The 13,995-nt window shown below is 29.5% G+C and overlaps 2 protein-coding genes across 13 annotated transcripts; both read left to right on the forward strand.

The window, feature by feature from the left end:
- Nucleotides 1-2,340: 2,340 nt before the first annotated feature.
- On the forward strand, nucleotides 2,341-10,461 carry LOC124429718 (COPII coat assembly protein SEC16-like). Of its 12 annotated transcripts, none has more exons than XM_046975391.1 (11): nucleotides 2,341-2,539; nucleotides 3,012-4,267; nucleotides 4,470-4,573; nucleotides 5,945-6,396; nucleotides 6,466-6,743; nucleotides 6,816-7,961; nucleotides 8,068-8,369; nucleotides 8,824-8,940; nucleotides 9,052-9,220; nucleotides 9,289-9,393; nucleotides 9,482-10,461. In XM_046975391.1, the coding sequence occupies exons 3-11, from the start codon at nucleotides 4,477-4,479 to the stop codon at nucleotides 9,828-9,830; spliced, it is 3,015 nt and encodes a 1,004-aa protein (XP_046831347.1). In that variant the 5' UTR covers nucleotides 2,341-2,539; nucleotides 3,012-4,267; nucleotides 4,470-4,476; the 3' UTR covers nucleotides 9,831-10,461. The 12 variants fall into 12 exon arrangements, with proteins under 12 accessions (XP_046831347.1, XP_046831337.1, XP_046831329.1 ...); XM_046975381.1 differs by having other exon boundaries at nucleotides 2,342-2,539; nucleotides 8,812-8,940; XM_046975373.1 differs by having other exon boundaries at nucleotides 2,342-2,539; nucleotides 9,034-9,220.
- A 1,799-nt stretch (nucleotides 10,462-12,260) lies between these two features.
- LOC124429827 (uncharacterized protein C1orf198-like) lies at nucleotides 12,261-13,995 on the forward strand. The gene is made up of 3 exons (XM_046975547.1): nucleotides 12,261-12,904; nucleotides 12,991-13,290; nucleotides 13,397-13,995. The coding sequence occupies exons 2-3, from the start codon at nucleotides 12,997-12,999 to the stop codon at nucleotides 13,976-13,978; spliced, it is 876 nt and encodes a 291-aa protein (XP_046831503.1). The 5' UTR covers nucleotides 12,261-12,904; nucleotides 12,991-12,996; the 3' UTR covers nucleotides 13,979-13,995.

Genomic DNA, 13,995 nt, shown 5'->3' on the forward strand with positions numbered 1-13,995 from the left:
ATCTTATCGTGACACTTCTCCTGCCCATCTCTCTCCATATTCTGGTTATACATCCATACTACTATATCGTAGTAATGCTATTATACCTTTTCATTTACATGTCATCCATTACGAAGATCCGTCCATTGTCTATATTAGAACAAAGCCTTCTATTCATGTTGTTTTTATTTTAAATGCAGCTGATATTCAAAGGACGAGATCCGACGGCTAAGGATAGGATCGATAATTATGTATGCATGCAGTAAAAATTCCATATATATTCCATATAAACATATATATATATATATGTATATATACACATATATACACATATATACACATTTATACAAATGTATATACATGTACATATATATATATATAGATGTGTGTATATGGATGTATTATCTTATCGCCACTCCTCTTTTCTTTCCCTTCTCTCTTCTTATTCTGGTTACACAAACATTCTACTGTATCGTGGTAATGCTATTATCCCTTTTATTTTCTGTTACACATCACTAAGAGATCACCTCGAATTGACTATATTAGTACTAAATTTCTGTACATGCTGTTGGTGCTTTCAAAAGAGATTAAGCGACGGGTAACGATAAGGTCGATAGTCATGTACGCTTGCAGTGAAAATTCCATATATACCCATATATATTCCATATATATTCCATATATATTCCATATATATATATATATGTATTTATATGTACATCTATATGTATAGATGTCTGTATATGTGTGTATTATCTTATCGTGATACCTATTCTCCTTCCTCTCCCTCTCCATATTCTGGTTATAGAACCATAGTGATTGTATCATGGTAATACTGTTACCAATTACGAAGATTTTCTCTTTGTTCATATTAATATAAAGCCTCTTGTTAATGCTGTTTCTGTAACTGATGTTTCTGATAATCAAAAAATAAAAGACGGGAAAGGATAGGATCAATAACCATGATGATGGAATAAAAATTCCATTTATATTCATATAAACGTGTTTATATATGTATATTCATATGTAAGCATGTATAGATACACATATATATATATATAGTATATATATAAGTGTGTGTTATGTGTCTATTATCTTATTATGACATCTCTTTTCATTTCTTTTCTTATTCTGGTTGTACATTTGTACTACTATATCCTGGTAATTCCATTTCACTCACTGTCACCCATTATGAAGATTCTCTCTTTGTCCATATTAACACAAAGCCTCTTGTTAATGCTGTTTCTGTTACTGATGTTGCTAATAATCAAAAGACAAGATGTAATGAGAAAGAATAGGATCAATAACCATGTATGATTGCAGTGAAAATGCCATTTATATTCATATAAACATGTACACATATAGATGTATATATATATATGGTTATATGTATATATACATATATTCACATATATATAGATGGATGTATATGTTATATATGTGTGGTTGTGTTTGCATGTATGTATATTTAACCATCTGATTGCATATCAAAGTTTTTTTTATTTCAGAAGCAGTAAAATAGGAAATCCAACGCGCGTTGTTTTTTTTCAGAAGTATTGATCCATTTTGTAGAGAATATATTTGTTCCATCGTTGTAACTGATGGAGATTGTGAAGCAATAATAAGTTGGGTCATTAATATTTAATAAATGTGAACTTGAAAATTTCGTTATTTCTTTCTTTCTTTTTTTTTTTTTTTTTTTTTTTTTTTTTTGAACTCTCATGATATTGTTCTAACAATATTAATTTATATGATAATTTTCAAAGTTAATTCAAAAAGGTTACGATCTTTTATAAATCAAGCACATGGAGCTTTTCAAATATGCCGTGTGCTTTCTAATGTATGTATGCTGCTGATGGTAAGTTCATATGTATGCATGTATATGCGTTCATATGTGTGAATGTTAACGTGCACAAGTTTCTTACAGCTATGCTCTGTACACCAATACTAACACGCTTTACGATCAATAGAGGAACGTCACTCTCGGCCGTTTTCGACATGTTCCGTTGGGTTCCCCTACTATATTCGTCCTCCAAGACGACGACCAACCATTAATGACCACGCCTTGCTCGCGTGCTTTCAAGATAAAACTGGTTCTTTAAGGCGAATACGTGCCTAACATTTCTTAAAGGTTCTCTTGGTTACGTTTATGTTGAAACGACACACCCCCGATTAATGTCTGTATGTGTATGCGTATGTATGTTGTGTATGTTGTGTATGTATGTACGTAGTTAGATACATACATAGATGTATATATAAATGCTACAGTTACGATCGATTAACCAATTTAAATTTATAATTTTAATGTTCGTCGTTCGTTGTCACGTTACAGGAATGAAAACAAAAAATTTGCAAAACAGAATCAGTAGTTCCGTAAATATTGTTAAAACTTGCCATTGTTACGCTTTACAAAAAAATAACAAAGATAGGCGATAGTAAATGGCAATTGGTAACAAGGAACTCACTTGGTTGAGGATTCAGTTGGGACAAATCCAAATGGAAAAAAGGAATAATATGGAACTTTGGAGGAGGAAGGGAAGAGGATTCGTATAGATACAATAGGGTAAGTGAATGAAGTTCAAAAGAAAAGAAGATAGGAACGAGCGACTGGGATCGAAGATAAAAAGAAAAAAAACGGTGTGTAGGAGAGAGAGAGGGAGAGAGAGAGAGAGAGAGAGAGAGAGAGAGAGAGAGAGAGAGAGAGAGTAGATAGAAGGGAGATAAAAGAAAAAACGGAGTTTATCCGGGAATGTAGGAGGTACGCTGCGTCAATATCGCTTCATTGGTTCCCCACCAAGCTTTCAAATGCATATTAAGTTGATTTTATTTTAATTCGAGTTGTTTCCCATCTCTTCCACTCGTTCTCGCTTTTTTTCTTTCTCTTTTTATCTACCCATCTCCCTCTCTATCTCTATCTCTATGTTTGTCTCTCTTTTCCTCCTCCCTTTCCCACACATACACTCTCTCTCTCTCTCTCTCTCTCTCGCTCTCGCTCTTGCTCTCTCTTTCTCATTTTCTTCTTTCCTCTGACGAAGCGAGCCTGCCTACAGTCATATGCATCTGGCTGCTCTCCCTTTATACTTCCGCCTAGTGTCATGCAAAGGGTTAGAGGAGAACTAACGCATGCGCACGTTTAACCATACAAGTACGCAGTCGACAACGAACCCTCGAAATCTTCATAAAGGAACGCTGTATCAGAGCTGACGGGGGAAAAGGTAAGCGTGATGGGAGAGCTGGTTGGCAGGTTAAACGAGCGTCATTCCTACGAAGAGTAAACGAGTGGTAAAAAGTGGGGGAAAAAGAGGGAAACCGCAAGCGTCCCGGAGTGGGGAGCGAAGCCCGCCGTCGGCTCCCGCTGCTCCATGCTCGCCAGCCCGCGTCCGCGGGCGCGCGCGTGCGCCCTTACAAGATACAACGAATCTGAACCTCTGACGTTGAGCCGCGCTCAACAGTCCGGTAAGAATTCACGCTGTTGTTTGTCCTGTTGCGCGGTTTCATTGTGGTGGCGCCGCTATACTGGCGGCTGAATATAACACGTACTAATAATAAAATTGAGATAGAATAAGTTAAAGGCGTCCGGTGGCAGTAAAAACGTCGATTTCACCATCGTTAAACGGTCGCCGCGTCAATGTATCGTACAAAGGAATACGCTGTGGTCATGTTATAACACTGTCAGCCATATTTGATCATATGCAAAAAAAAAAAATAAGAGGAATGTTAATATCCTCCAAACGATAAGAAATCTTCATCGCATCGTTTGTTTATATCGTTATTTACGGATCTTTCTCTCCTGTTGATCGATGTGAAAAACCAAGAAAGAGAAGATCAGAAAGATGATCTCCTTGGTGCGGATGGATGATCTTTGATCACTGTAGTGCGGTGAAGAAAGAAAAGAAAAGAAAAGAATACAAAAAGAGATCGAAAAGATTTGGCGCGTAGTCACTTTGACTCACGTTGGAAATTTATCCAGCGCGCGTATTTAATTGGCCCCATTTCTCCTGAATATTGGGTACGAATTCGTTACATCGATGTAAAATCTATTTGTTCGTATGGCCTCTTAAATGTCGAATAATTGTCATTATTGTGTTTTGAATTATCTATATGTGATTATCAACGATAAAGATTATAATTATTTTTATACTTGAGGTTCGAAAGATTCGATGAATACAAGCCATTTTTTCGAATGTTTCGTTTTGTTATTGTACGATGTACAATAGTGTTCGCATGCCAGTTTCCAGATGAACTTATGTTGTTAACTTTATGAAAATTTTCATTGTTGGCAACAATGCCTGTAAGTACTCTATTTATATATATGTATATATATATATATATCTATCTTTTAGTCTAATAAAAAGGAAAAGAAGCAAAACAGTGTAGTCATATTTATGTAAATAATTGTGTATGGCATGTTTAAAAACGTTGCAAGTTTTGTTATAAATACAACTAATAAATTGATAATATTTAATAAAAAAGCTTTGTATTACTATTTACAGATTGGAAATGAATGATCCATTAGAAAACCATATTAGAAAATTTGGATTGTCCAAAAAGGATACAATTTATCACGATAATGATGTGGATTTTCTACAGACATTTGGTATGTGATTATTAATTAAAATTAATAGAAAAATATTATATGTTCATGTAAATAAATTACACGAATGTATATAAGCCATAAGGATTTTAAAAGGAATATAACGAGTACATATAACTTTATATGGAGCTGTCGTTTCCTTTCTATCAAAAGAATATATAATATATAATATCTATGAAAATAGTATGTTATTTTGTTTATTGAAAACTTATTTAATTTCTATTTATTTAATTTACTTCTTTTTCTTTTAAATTAATTCTTTTAATCCTTTGGCTATGCCATTACTGAACATTTTTTATTTTTCTTTAATTCAACCATTTTTAATAAATTTACATATATAAAAATGAATAGTTTTTTTTAGAAAATATATTATCCAGTAACATTTCAAAATAATTTACATATTTTATAAATTTAAATTAATATTTAATTTAACAATGAATTTATATTTAGTTAATAGTCATAGCTTTAGTCATTATGAATATTCATTATTTGCTATTTTATAAATAATTTCATTATTTGCTTCCTATTATTTAATTAATTAGGAAGTTTGCTTTACATAAAATATTATGTATATATATATATATATATATATATACATATATATACATACACATACCATTATATTAACGATTTACATTAGAAATGTATTAGAAATATACATCTCTTACCTTCTCTTATTTTACGTTAGTTTACGTTATATCTCGATAATTTTTTTGTATCGTTTGATCGTATTATTTTTATTATAAAAAATAAATAAACAAACATTTCAAATATACGACAATACGTCCACTCGGCGGATCGACAAGCCTCGTGTTTAAGATCGCGTTAATTCAAAAGTAATTGTGGCGGGAACTTTGTATATCGAGTATATGAACCAATCGGATTCCTTCTTTAAATGATATCGATCTGTTGTCCCATTTTCATGGCAAAATAAATCTACTTGGGTGTTAAACAGTTCGTATATAGAATAAAAAAAAGTCATTTTCCGCATTAGTATTATCGTACGTCATTATAAATAAAAAATACGTTTATTGTTTACATAACGTCAATCCTGTGATAGTAGAGCGTTGCAATTTTGATCGGTTAGTGAGTAGAGATAAACGAGAATAGTATGCTCAATATGATCAACGAATCATCTGCATGGATGATGTAAAACGTTCGTGACATTGGTGTAATCAATTCATAAGACACGAAAGCGCGGCAAATTGTGTTAGGTATTTTTTTTTTTTGTAGTATCAACGAAGAAATATATCTATCTTTTTTAATCTATTTATAAATTTGTTAATATAAAATGGCGGTTTCTGTTCTTGTTCATTTTTAACTTGAATATGATACTTATTATAATTGGAAATATAATTCTGTGTATTGTTACAGGTGAACAAATAGATAAACAAAGCCCACCGTATGATTTATCCAGACAATTGTTCCAATGTGAAATTTGTAAAGTACAATATACAACGAAGAAACAATTACGAACACATATTTTCACTCATTTAGGAAGGCCTCGTGTAATACTTAAGAGAGTTACTAATTTAGAAACATTGAACAGAAATTACAACGATACGTATTGGTTGACTTCAGAAAATAGTCAATCTCTCAAATTAAAACTTAAGAAAACAACATATACTGATCCTCTTAAATTAACACTTAAGAAATCATCGGTGTCTGAGAATTTTATTGTTGTCAATACTAATCATAATTTGAACATAGGTAATTACTCTACAGAAGACGTGGCAGGTGCAGAGGATAAAAATGAACAAACAGATACAGAAGATACAGAAAATTCAACTGAAGAAACATTCGAAAACGTGATGGTAGATCAAGATGTATGTTTTTATAGATTAAAAGTTATTTAAGTTTTTATATTGTCTAAATTATATTTCAAATTTCTATAGGATGATTATGAGAAATTTGAAACTGATAATGATAATGCTTTGGAAGGAAACGAAAGACGATCCTTAGATATCAACGAAGTTGATTCTGGAGTAGGGAGTGATATGGCAAATATATCTGAAAAGGAAGATCAAAACATTGATGATTTACATGGGACAGATCATTATGATAATTCAGGAAAAAGGTATTTAGAATCAGATGATCATGAAGAATCTGATGCCTTAGAAGCAACATGCAGAGAAACTATAGAAAATCTAAAGATGTTGGGAGAACAATCAGGGTAACTTATGATTATGTTAATATGTTTATTAATTGGTTAATATAATTATTAAACATATGAAAATGTTTTCAGTTCTAGAACTGTGAATCATTTAATTATTTCTTCTGTTAATGAAGATGATGATACGGCAAATGAAGTAGATATGATACATGATCTTGAAGAAAATCCAGCCATAAGCATTATTTCTAAGTCTTCCACATTTTCTAATCATTCTGTATCTGAAGATGATCCAAAACAATCTACAGAGACATCAACTGGGTTTAATTGGAATCAATCGTCTACTGATTTAACGCATAAAGATAAAGTTAATTTAAAAGAGAATGAGGCACAAGGAGAAAATTCAAATGAAAACAATATTGAAAGTTCTACTTCACTTTTGCAAAATTTTTTAATTGAGCACCAAAGACGCAATCAAAGTGAATCGATATCAAGTAATCTACCGCCTGTTGAAACTGAATATGTTTCTCTAGAAAAATTAGCAGAAACTGTTAATACATGTCGTGTTTGCAATGAAAAGTTTAAGGATATAGCACATCTTGATGAGCATCGTAGTAAAGCTGGTCATTATCATTGCAATATTCCAGATTGTGCCAATCTTATTTTCCATTCGCCAGTAGAAGTTTCAATGCACAAATCTCAAGTACATGGAACGTCACTTTCTCCAAATGTTAGTCAATTATCACCACACTTAAATACGAATTCTCCTCATTTAAATCAAAATTCACCATACTTATGCCGAACATCTCCACAGTTAAATTCGCATTCGCCACATGCTCCGTCTATGGAATCTCCATCGCAACTTAATACAAATTCTCCATTGACATCTCCTCATCAAACAAATTCACCAACATATACTACAGCCAATACAGGCCAACAAATAATACCACCAGTTAATTTTGAACAATTGCCAGCACCTGTACAGCAACTAGCTCAACAAGTGCAACGTATGCCTCTTCCACAAACACAATTACCTCCAAGTCTTCCACCAGGAGCTAATACTATGATACCAGGACCAAATTATTTTGTACAGCCACCAGGGAGACCATCATTATATAGAGTTCCTGGTCCGCAGAGTATGCATTACCCTTCTCATTTATCTCATTTATATCCACAATATGGACCTGGTCCATATCCGCAGATGACTCCGGCACAAATGCATCCCCAACTTCCTCAACCAATGTCACGCGGACGATATCCGTCGGCTGCACAAAACACAAGGTAAGATATTTTAAGCTAATTATAATCTTCAAAATGTCTATTTGAATATGTTAAATGTATATGTACCAAGCTATAGTAATTGATATTTATATATGAATTTTATTAGGGCACCACGCATACCTCAAGGTGGTGTAGTTCCTCGTCAACGTTTAAAAAGACCAATGCAACAAACAATGCAAGTACAGCAACAACAACAACAAAATAATTCTCCTTTAAAACAAAGAAAGATGGATGTTTTAATGCCAGATAGAAATGAAGATGCAGATTGTCATGTTATTGCACAACAGAAAAGAAATGATGGATTACCTGTAATACAAAATGTTCAAGGAGCTACGACACAGTCAACAAATAGAAATGATTCAACAATACATCTTACGGATTCAATAACTCTTAGTGTTAGACAACCTGGTAAGTTGAAACTAATTGTGTTGTAATATTGTGTGTGAAGAATATTATTAACATTATTTATATTATGTTTTATATTTCTCTCATACGATATTATTATTCAAGGATGTTAATAATATTCTTATTAAATAATTATATTTTATGATGCTTGAGCAATTATTTTTCCATATTTTTATATATCAATTTTATATAATTCTAGTTTTCAATATTTTATGTTAATTAATTTCATTGAAGTGCCTCTTCTGAACAATAGCTTTCCATTTTATTTTTTTACTTTCTATCTTTTTATTCAGTCATTGTTATATTTCATTAATTTTTTTAAATGTTTTATATATTGCTAATTGAATTATTGCACGTTTTACTATATTTCTATTTTACCTAATGTTAACATTAAATATTGAAGAGGTATATTTCAAAAATATAGAAATATCTTACTAATCAAAAGGTTCTACCTCAGCTCAACTTCAAAATACAACAAATCCTGGTAATAAGAAGTCAGATGCAAAGGCCGTAGCAAATGTATTAGCAGCTAGAGGTATTACAGTTACGCCAGCCGCAAATAAAAATAAAACAGGTGAACAAAATAAACACCAATCATCAGTACAACAACAAAGGCCTACTTCTAATCAACCATCTTTAAATGTCCCATCTCTTAATTTAAATTCAGCTATTTCTATTGTACCAGCAAATTCACAAAGAAAGCAGCAAGAACAAGGTCAATTTGCTGTTCCTCAAAATAAACAAAATAAATCACCAATAAATGATGCAGATCGGCCACCTAGACCACCTACTGTAGATTTAACGCAAGATAATCCACCTCAAGTACCAGCTATACGACGAGGAAGGCCTCCAAGGTATGGATATATATGTTTATTTATTTCAATTTTATTTGATTTTCTTGAAATTTATATGTTTATTTCAGAGCAACATCACTTTATTGTCAAATGTGTGATAAAAATTTCCAAAATCAAGAAATGTTATCACAGCATTTAGCAAATCACCGATTATTAAATAAACTTAATCACAAGTAAGTTTTATTATTTTTTATAATATATATATAAAATTATTAAATAATTATATATAATATTAATAAAAAAATCTATATTTTTTTGAAGGTGTAATTTATGTACTGCTCAATATCCATCAGCTCATGCACTAATTTCGCACAAACAAACTTATCACCGGGAACCTGATCCTACGTCACCAAATGGAAATATAGAATTGGCTATTCCAGTCGTAGATTTAAAATCTTCACATGTTTTGAATCGCTTAACAAATTTGGGGATTCAAAGTTATATACCATTATCACAATTAAGTGCTCAAACAGGGGGATATTTTGGTTTACCACTAATAACTATAGATGGTGCTAGAAATCCTAATACATGTAATTTAGGCGCACTTGGTGCTACATCGGTACTGAGTATTGGTCCTCTCAAACATTTGACTAATACTAATACGTCATAACTGAAAAAAAATTCTTTGGTGATCATACTATGCAGGATCTTTTATTTTTATTTTTTTCAAGTTTTTCACAATCATTATTTTTTAACTTGGATAATTCATATATTATATTGTCCTTTCCATGACTTGTTTTTTTCTAATCTTTCGTTTTTTTTTTTTTTTTAATTTTAATTTTTTCTTTAGAAATGTATATCTCATGATTTAGATTTATTTACATAAATCTGAACATTGATGCAATTAAATGGATAATATTTTGTCATTATTTGTTTATTTTTAAGGGGATGAAAATTTTCAGAATTATCAATTCACTTTTCAGAAGTATATATTTAATTTGTATAATTTTAGAATAACACAACAGTATTCTTAAATCCTAACAGTTAGGAAAACTTCTCGATATGTTTACAATAACTCTGAATGGTCCGTGAAAACTATAATCAATAAAAATAAATTATGTACTGTGTATTCACATATTCTCCACTAATATAACAGTAAATGGTGTATTTCATGTGTAAATTTATCAATGTAATGTATTTTTTTGAAAAAAAAGGGAGAGTTCAGTAAAATTTATTAACAGGCATTTTCACATGGAAAATTGTTCTCTTAAGAAGGTGCACTAATAAATATTGAAAATATTTATAATTCTTTGTGCTTGCACAACATTTTTCCATTATTACAAACAATATTAAAAAGTGAATTCTGTTAAAGTCCCTTTCAGTATATTTTATTATTTTATTATTTAAATGCATTATTTTCTGTAAAAAGAAATTATTAAAAATTTCTATTCAAATATTGACAATATAATATCATAAAATGACAATTAATCAAATAAGATGTATTGAAATACATGTTTTAAAAACATGATAATCGTGGGTAAAGAGCTTAGGTTTCTAAAATTAAAAAAAGAATTGATGTAAAATTTAGATTGAAAAAAGTGATGCGGTGCAGCACTTACGTTCATGTAACTTGATGGTGTTGAAAATCAGTATTGATTTGAATATGAAGTGTGCTTTGTTAAAATAATGTATGTTTCAGTATATTCAATATGCAATATTGAAAACATATCCACTTAAATAATTGTAATTAATATATAAATATAAATGTTATATTTAGTTTTGTTAAAAGTTTGCGATTAAAACAATACGTTTTATAATTATTTTTTAATTAAAAATAGACATTATCTATATGTTAAATCTATAAATTATATAATTTTAACATAGCACACTAGTAGATAATTTTACATTATATAGTATAGTTATAATTAACAGTATATATATCACATATATTAATAATATATGTAATGATATTACATATATTATTAAATAAATTTATTATTATATACAATTAAATTTTTGCTCTAGGTCAAAGAAAAGTAATCTATTTTCATAAATATTGAACAAAAATATAATAAATTGAAATTGTATATTATTTTTATTTGGATATTTACTATCGCGCGCTTTTTCAATGTTATTGAAAAGTTTTTGTATTTACAGCAATTTTTATGTACAAATGCAAAATCCACAAAGTTGCTGATGTATCTAAAGGCAGAGTATTTTTTGCTAATTTAACAAGATAGTGTATTTCGAAACTTCTAATCGACGATTCATTCTTGTTATATATATATATATACACATATATGTACATATGCATATATATATATATATATATATATATATATATATATATATATATATATATATATATATAATGTATATCTTACTACTTGCGTCCAATAAAAAATAAGAAATTCAGAAGTTATGAAATTAAAATAGCGCGTTACTATACATTAATTATATAAATCTAACAAATTTAATTTATCGTTTATATTTTGTATTTTAAAGTACGATAATGAATTGTATATAGATATCTTTTGTGAAAAGGGACATTCATACTTAGTTAATACATTTGTTTATTCTATATTAATGAAATTTATGCTTAAATACGTACACGAAATTAAAGGTACACATACCTACCAACATTATTTAAATCATTGTTAATTATGGTCAACGAAATAACACAGCACTCAGTTATTATTTATTATCATTCCTCTTGATACATTGTTATTTGTAAGTCATTATCTCCCATCATGTTTTATGTTATATATATGGATGTATATATATATATGTATATATATATGTATATATGTATATATATATATATATATATATATATACATACATACATACGTGTCATATGTATTCTGTTCGTATATAGATGTAGTAACTTTGTCAAACCAAGATGTATAATAAGAACTGATTCACAATAATAATGATAATATGATCGCCGTATATATTTGTATAATAATAAAAACCTGATTAGTATAATATTTTGATAAAGTAGATATATATATACATATATATATATACATATATGGAAGCAATCAGATACTGCAAATATTTCTTTTTTGTTTAATCTAAAATATAAATATTATAATATATAATGTGTATTTATATTTAATGTATAATCTATTTATATTTAAATAGATTCTACCAGTTCAACATTCAATAATTGGTTAATTTCGTAAGCTAAATTCAAAATCCTTCATCTAACATTTTTATTAATTTTCATTTATAATATATTAAGACATTTTTTCGAAAATGAAAGCTAAACTAAATTGTAAGTTTTAATGACTTTTATATTTTCCGCGGTAATTTTACTGTTTGGAAAAAATTTTTAAACTGGCCAATCAGCGTACGCCATTATTGTGCAATGTGAAATTTTCTTTCGATTTGGTGGGTGAAATTGTGCGAGCATATATTAGCGATGATCTTATTACAATTAAACGATTAATTTTCTTTTTCGATGTCGAAATTGATAACACATTAACAATTTCTATTTGTTAATTCTTTTAATAGTACATTTATTGATATATAATGTGTTGTAGCACATAATGGTAATTTGTGTTTATTGATCTTGATTGATACGGACATCATGAAAGACAATAGAATTGCTTATGCTTATATTTATTACGTATAGATAACTACAGTAATAATTTATAATTTTGCAATAATAATATTAGTGTAGTAGTATTAAAGTGTATAGGTTATACAATAATTTTCGAATTCGAAGAAAGTGTATATGTACGTATATTGAAAATTTGCAAAAATTTATGTTACATTCTTTAAAAGTTTATTTTTTAAGATAATTTTTATTTCTTATATTTTAGTATAACATGATGAGTACAGGTACACTTAGTTCGAGAGCAGAAAAATATTTTTATAGTTTAAGTCCTTTGGCTCAACGTATTGGCGAAGATATAACTGTGACAAAAGAAGCTTATGAGGGTCTTTGGAATACTTTGAGCATATCAGAACGGAACCAGGCGATTAATGAAACTATAATTCAACCCGAGGTAGCTTTACAATATGCAGTTAAGGAAGTTGAACTTACTAAAGAATTACCAGATTGGTATCCGAAACTTCGTATTCAGACTGGCATGAAATACGTCATCGATGAAACAGGATCTGTAAGTATATTTAAATAGAATTCTTTAAGACTAAAACTTCAAGGTAGTCATAAATAGTTGTAATTTTGTTATACATCATTGTGTGTCTATGTCTTTTCCATTGCAGACATTAAAATGGCGAGATGAACATTCTGCACCATTTTCATTTATGACACAATCACAAATGAATTTAAATTTAATAGATCCTAATGAAGATTTTACATCCAAATGTCTGAGATCTCATTTCGGAGAATCTCCTCATTTTTCAAGTCCAATTAAAACTCAAAGAAATAATACTAATTCAATTACCGATAATTATAATTCTAATCAAACTAATCGTTATCAATCGGAGTGTTATTCCAAAAGTATATTTGAAGATGAACCGTGTGGAAATTTACGTAATAGTGACATAGATACCGAACACTCCGAGAGTATATTTGCAAAATTAATTAATAAAACTTCTTTATTAAAATTGCAAAATAATTTGGAGGATGATATGGAAAGTTTGGTACACGATAGAGATTCGGATAAAAGTCAATCTAATACACTTGTAGCTATTTCACGAACAAAATCAAGTGATATTAATGAATCAACAGCTCTCTTAGAAACACCTAGCTCCTATAGTAGTTTTCAGTCTTCTCAATTAAATCACGAAGATGAAGAAAGATGTATACCAAAGACTGGATTTGAATTTTTAGATAATTGGTAAATATACTTTTGATCATT

The sequence above is a fragment of the Vespa crabro genome, chromosome 1 (assembly GCF_910589235.1).
Source record: "Vespa crabro chromosome 1, iyVesCrab1.2, whole genome shotgun sequence".
Taxonomy (NCBI): domain Eukaryota; kingdom Metazoa; phylum Arthropoda; class Insecta; order Hymenoptera; family Vespidae; genus Vespa; species Vespa crabro.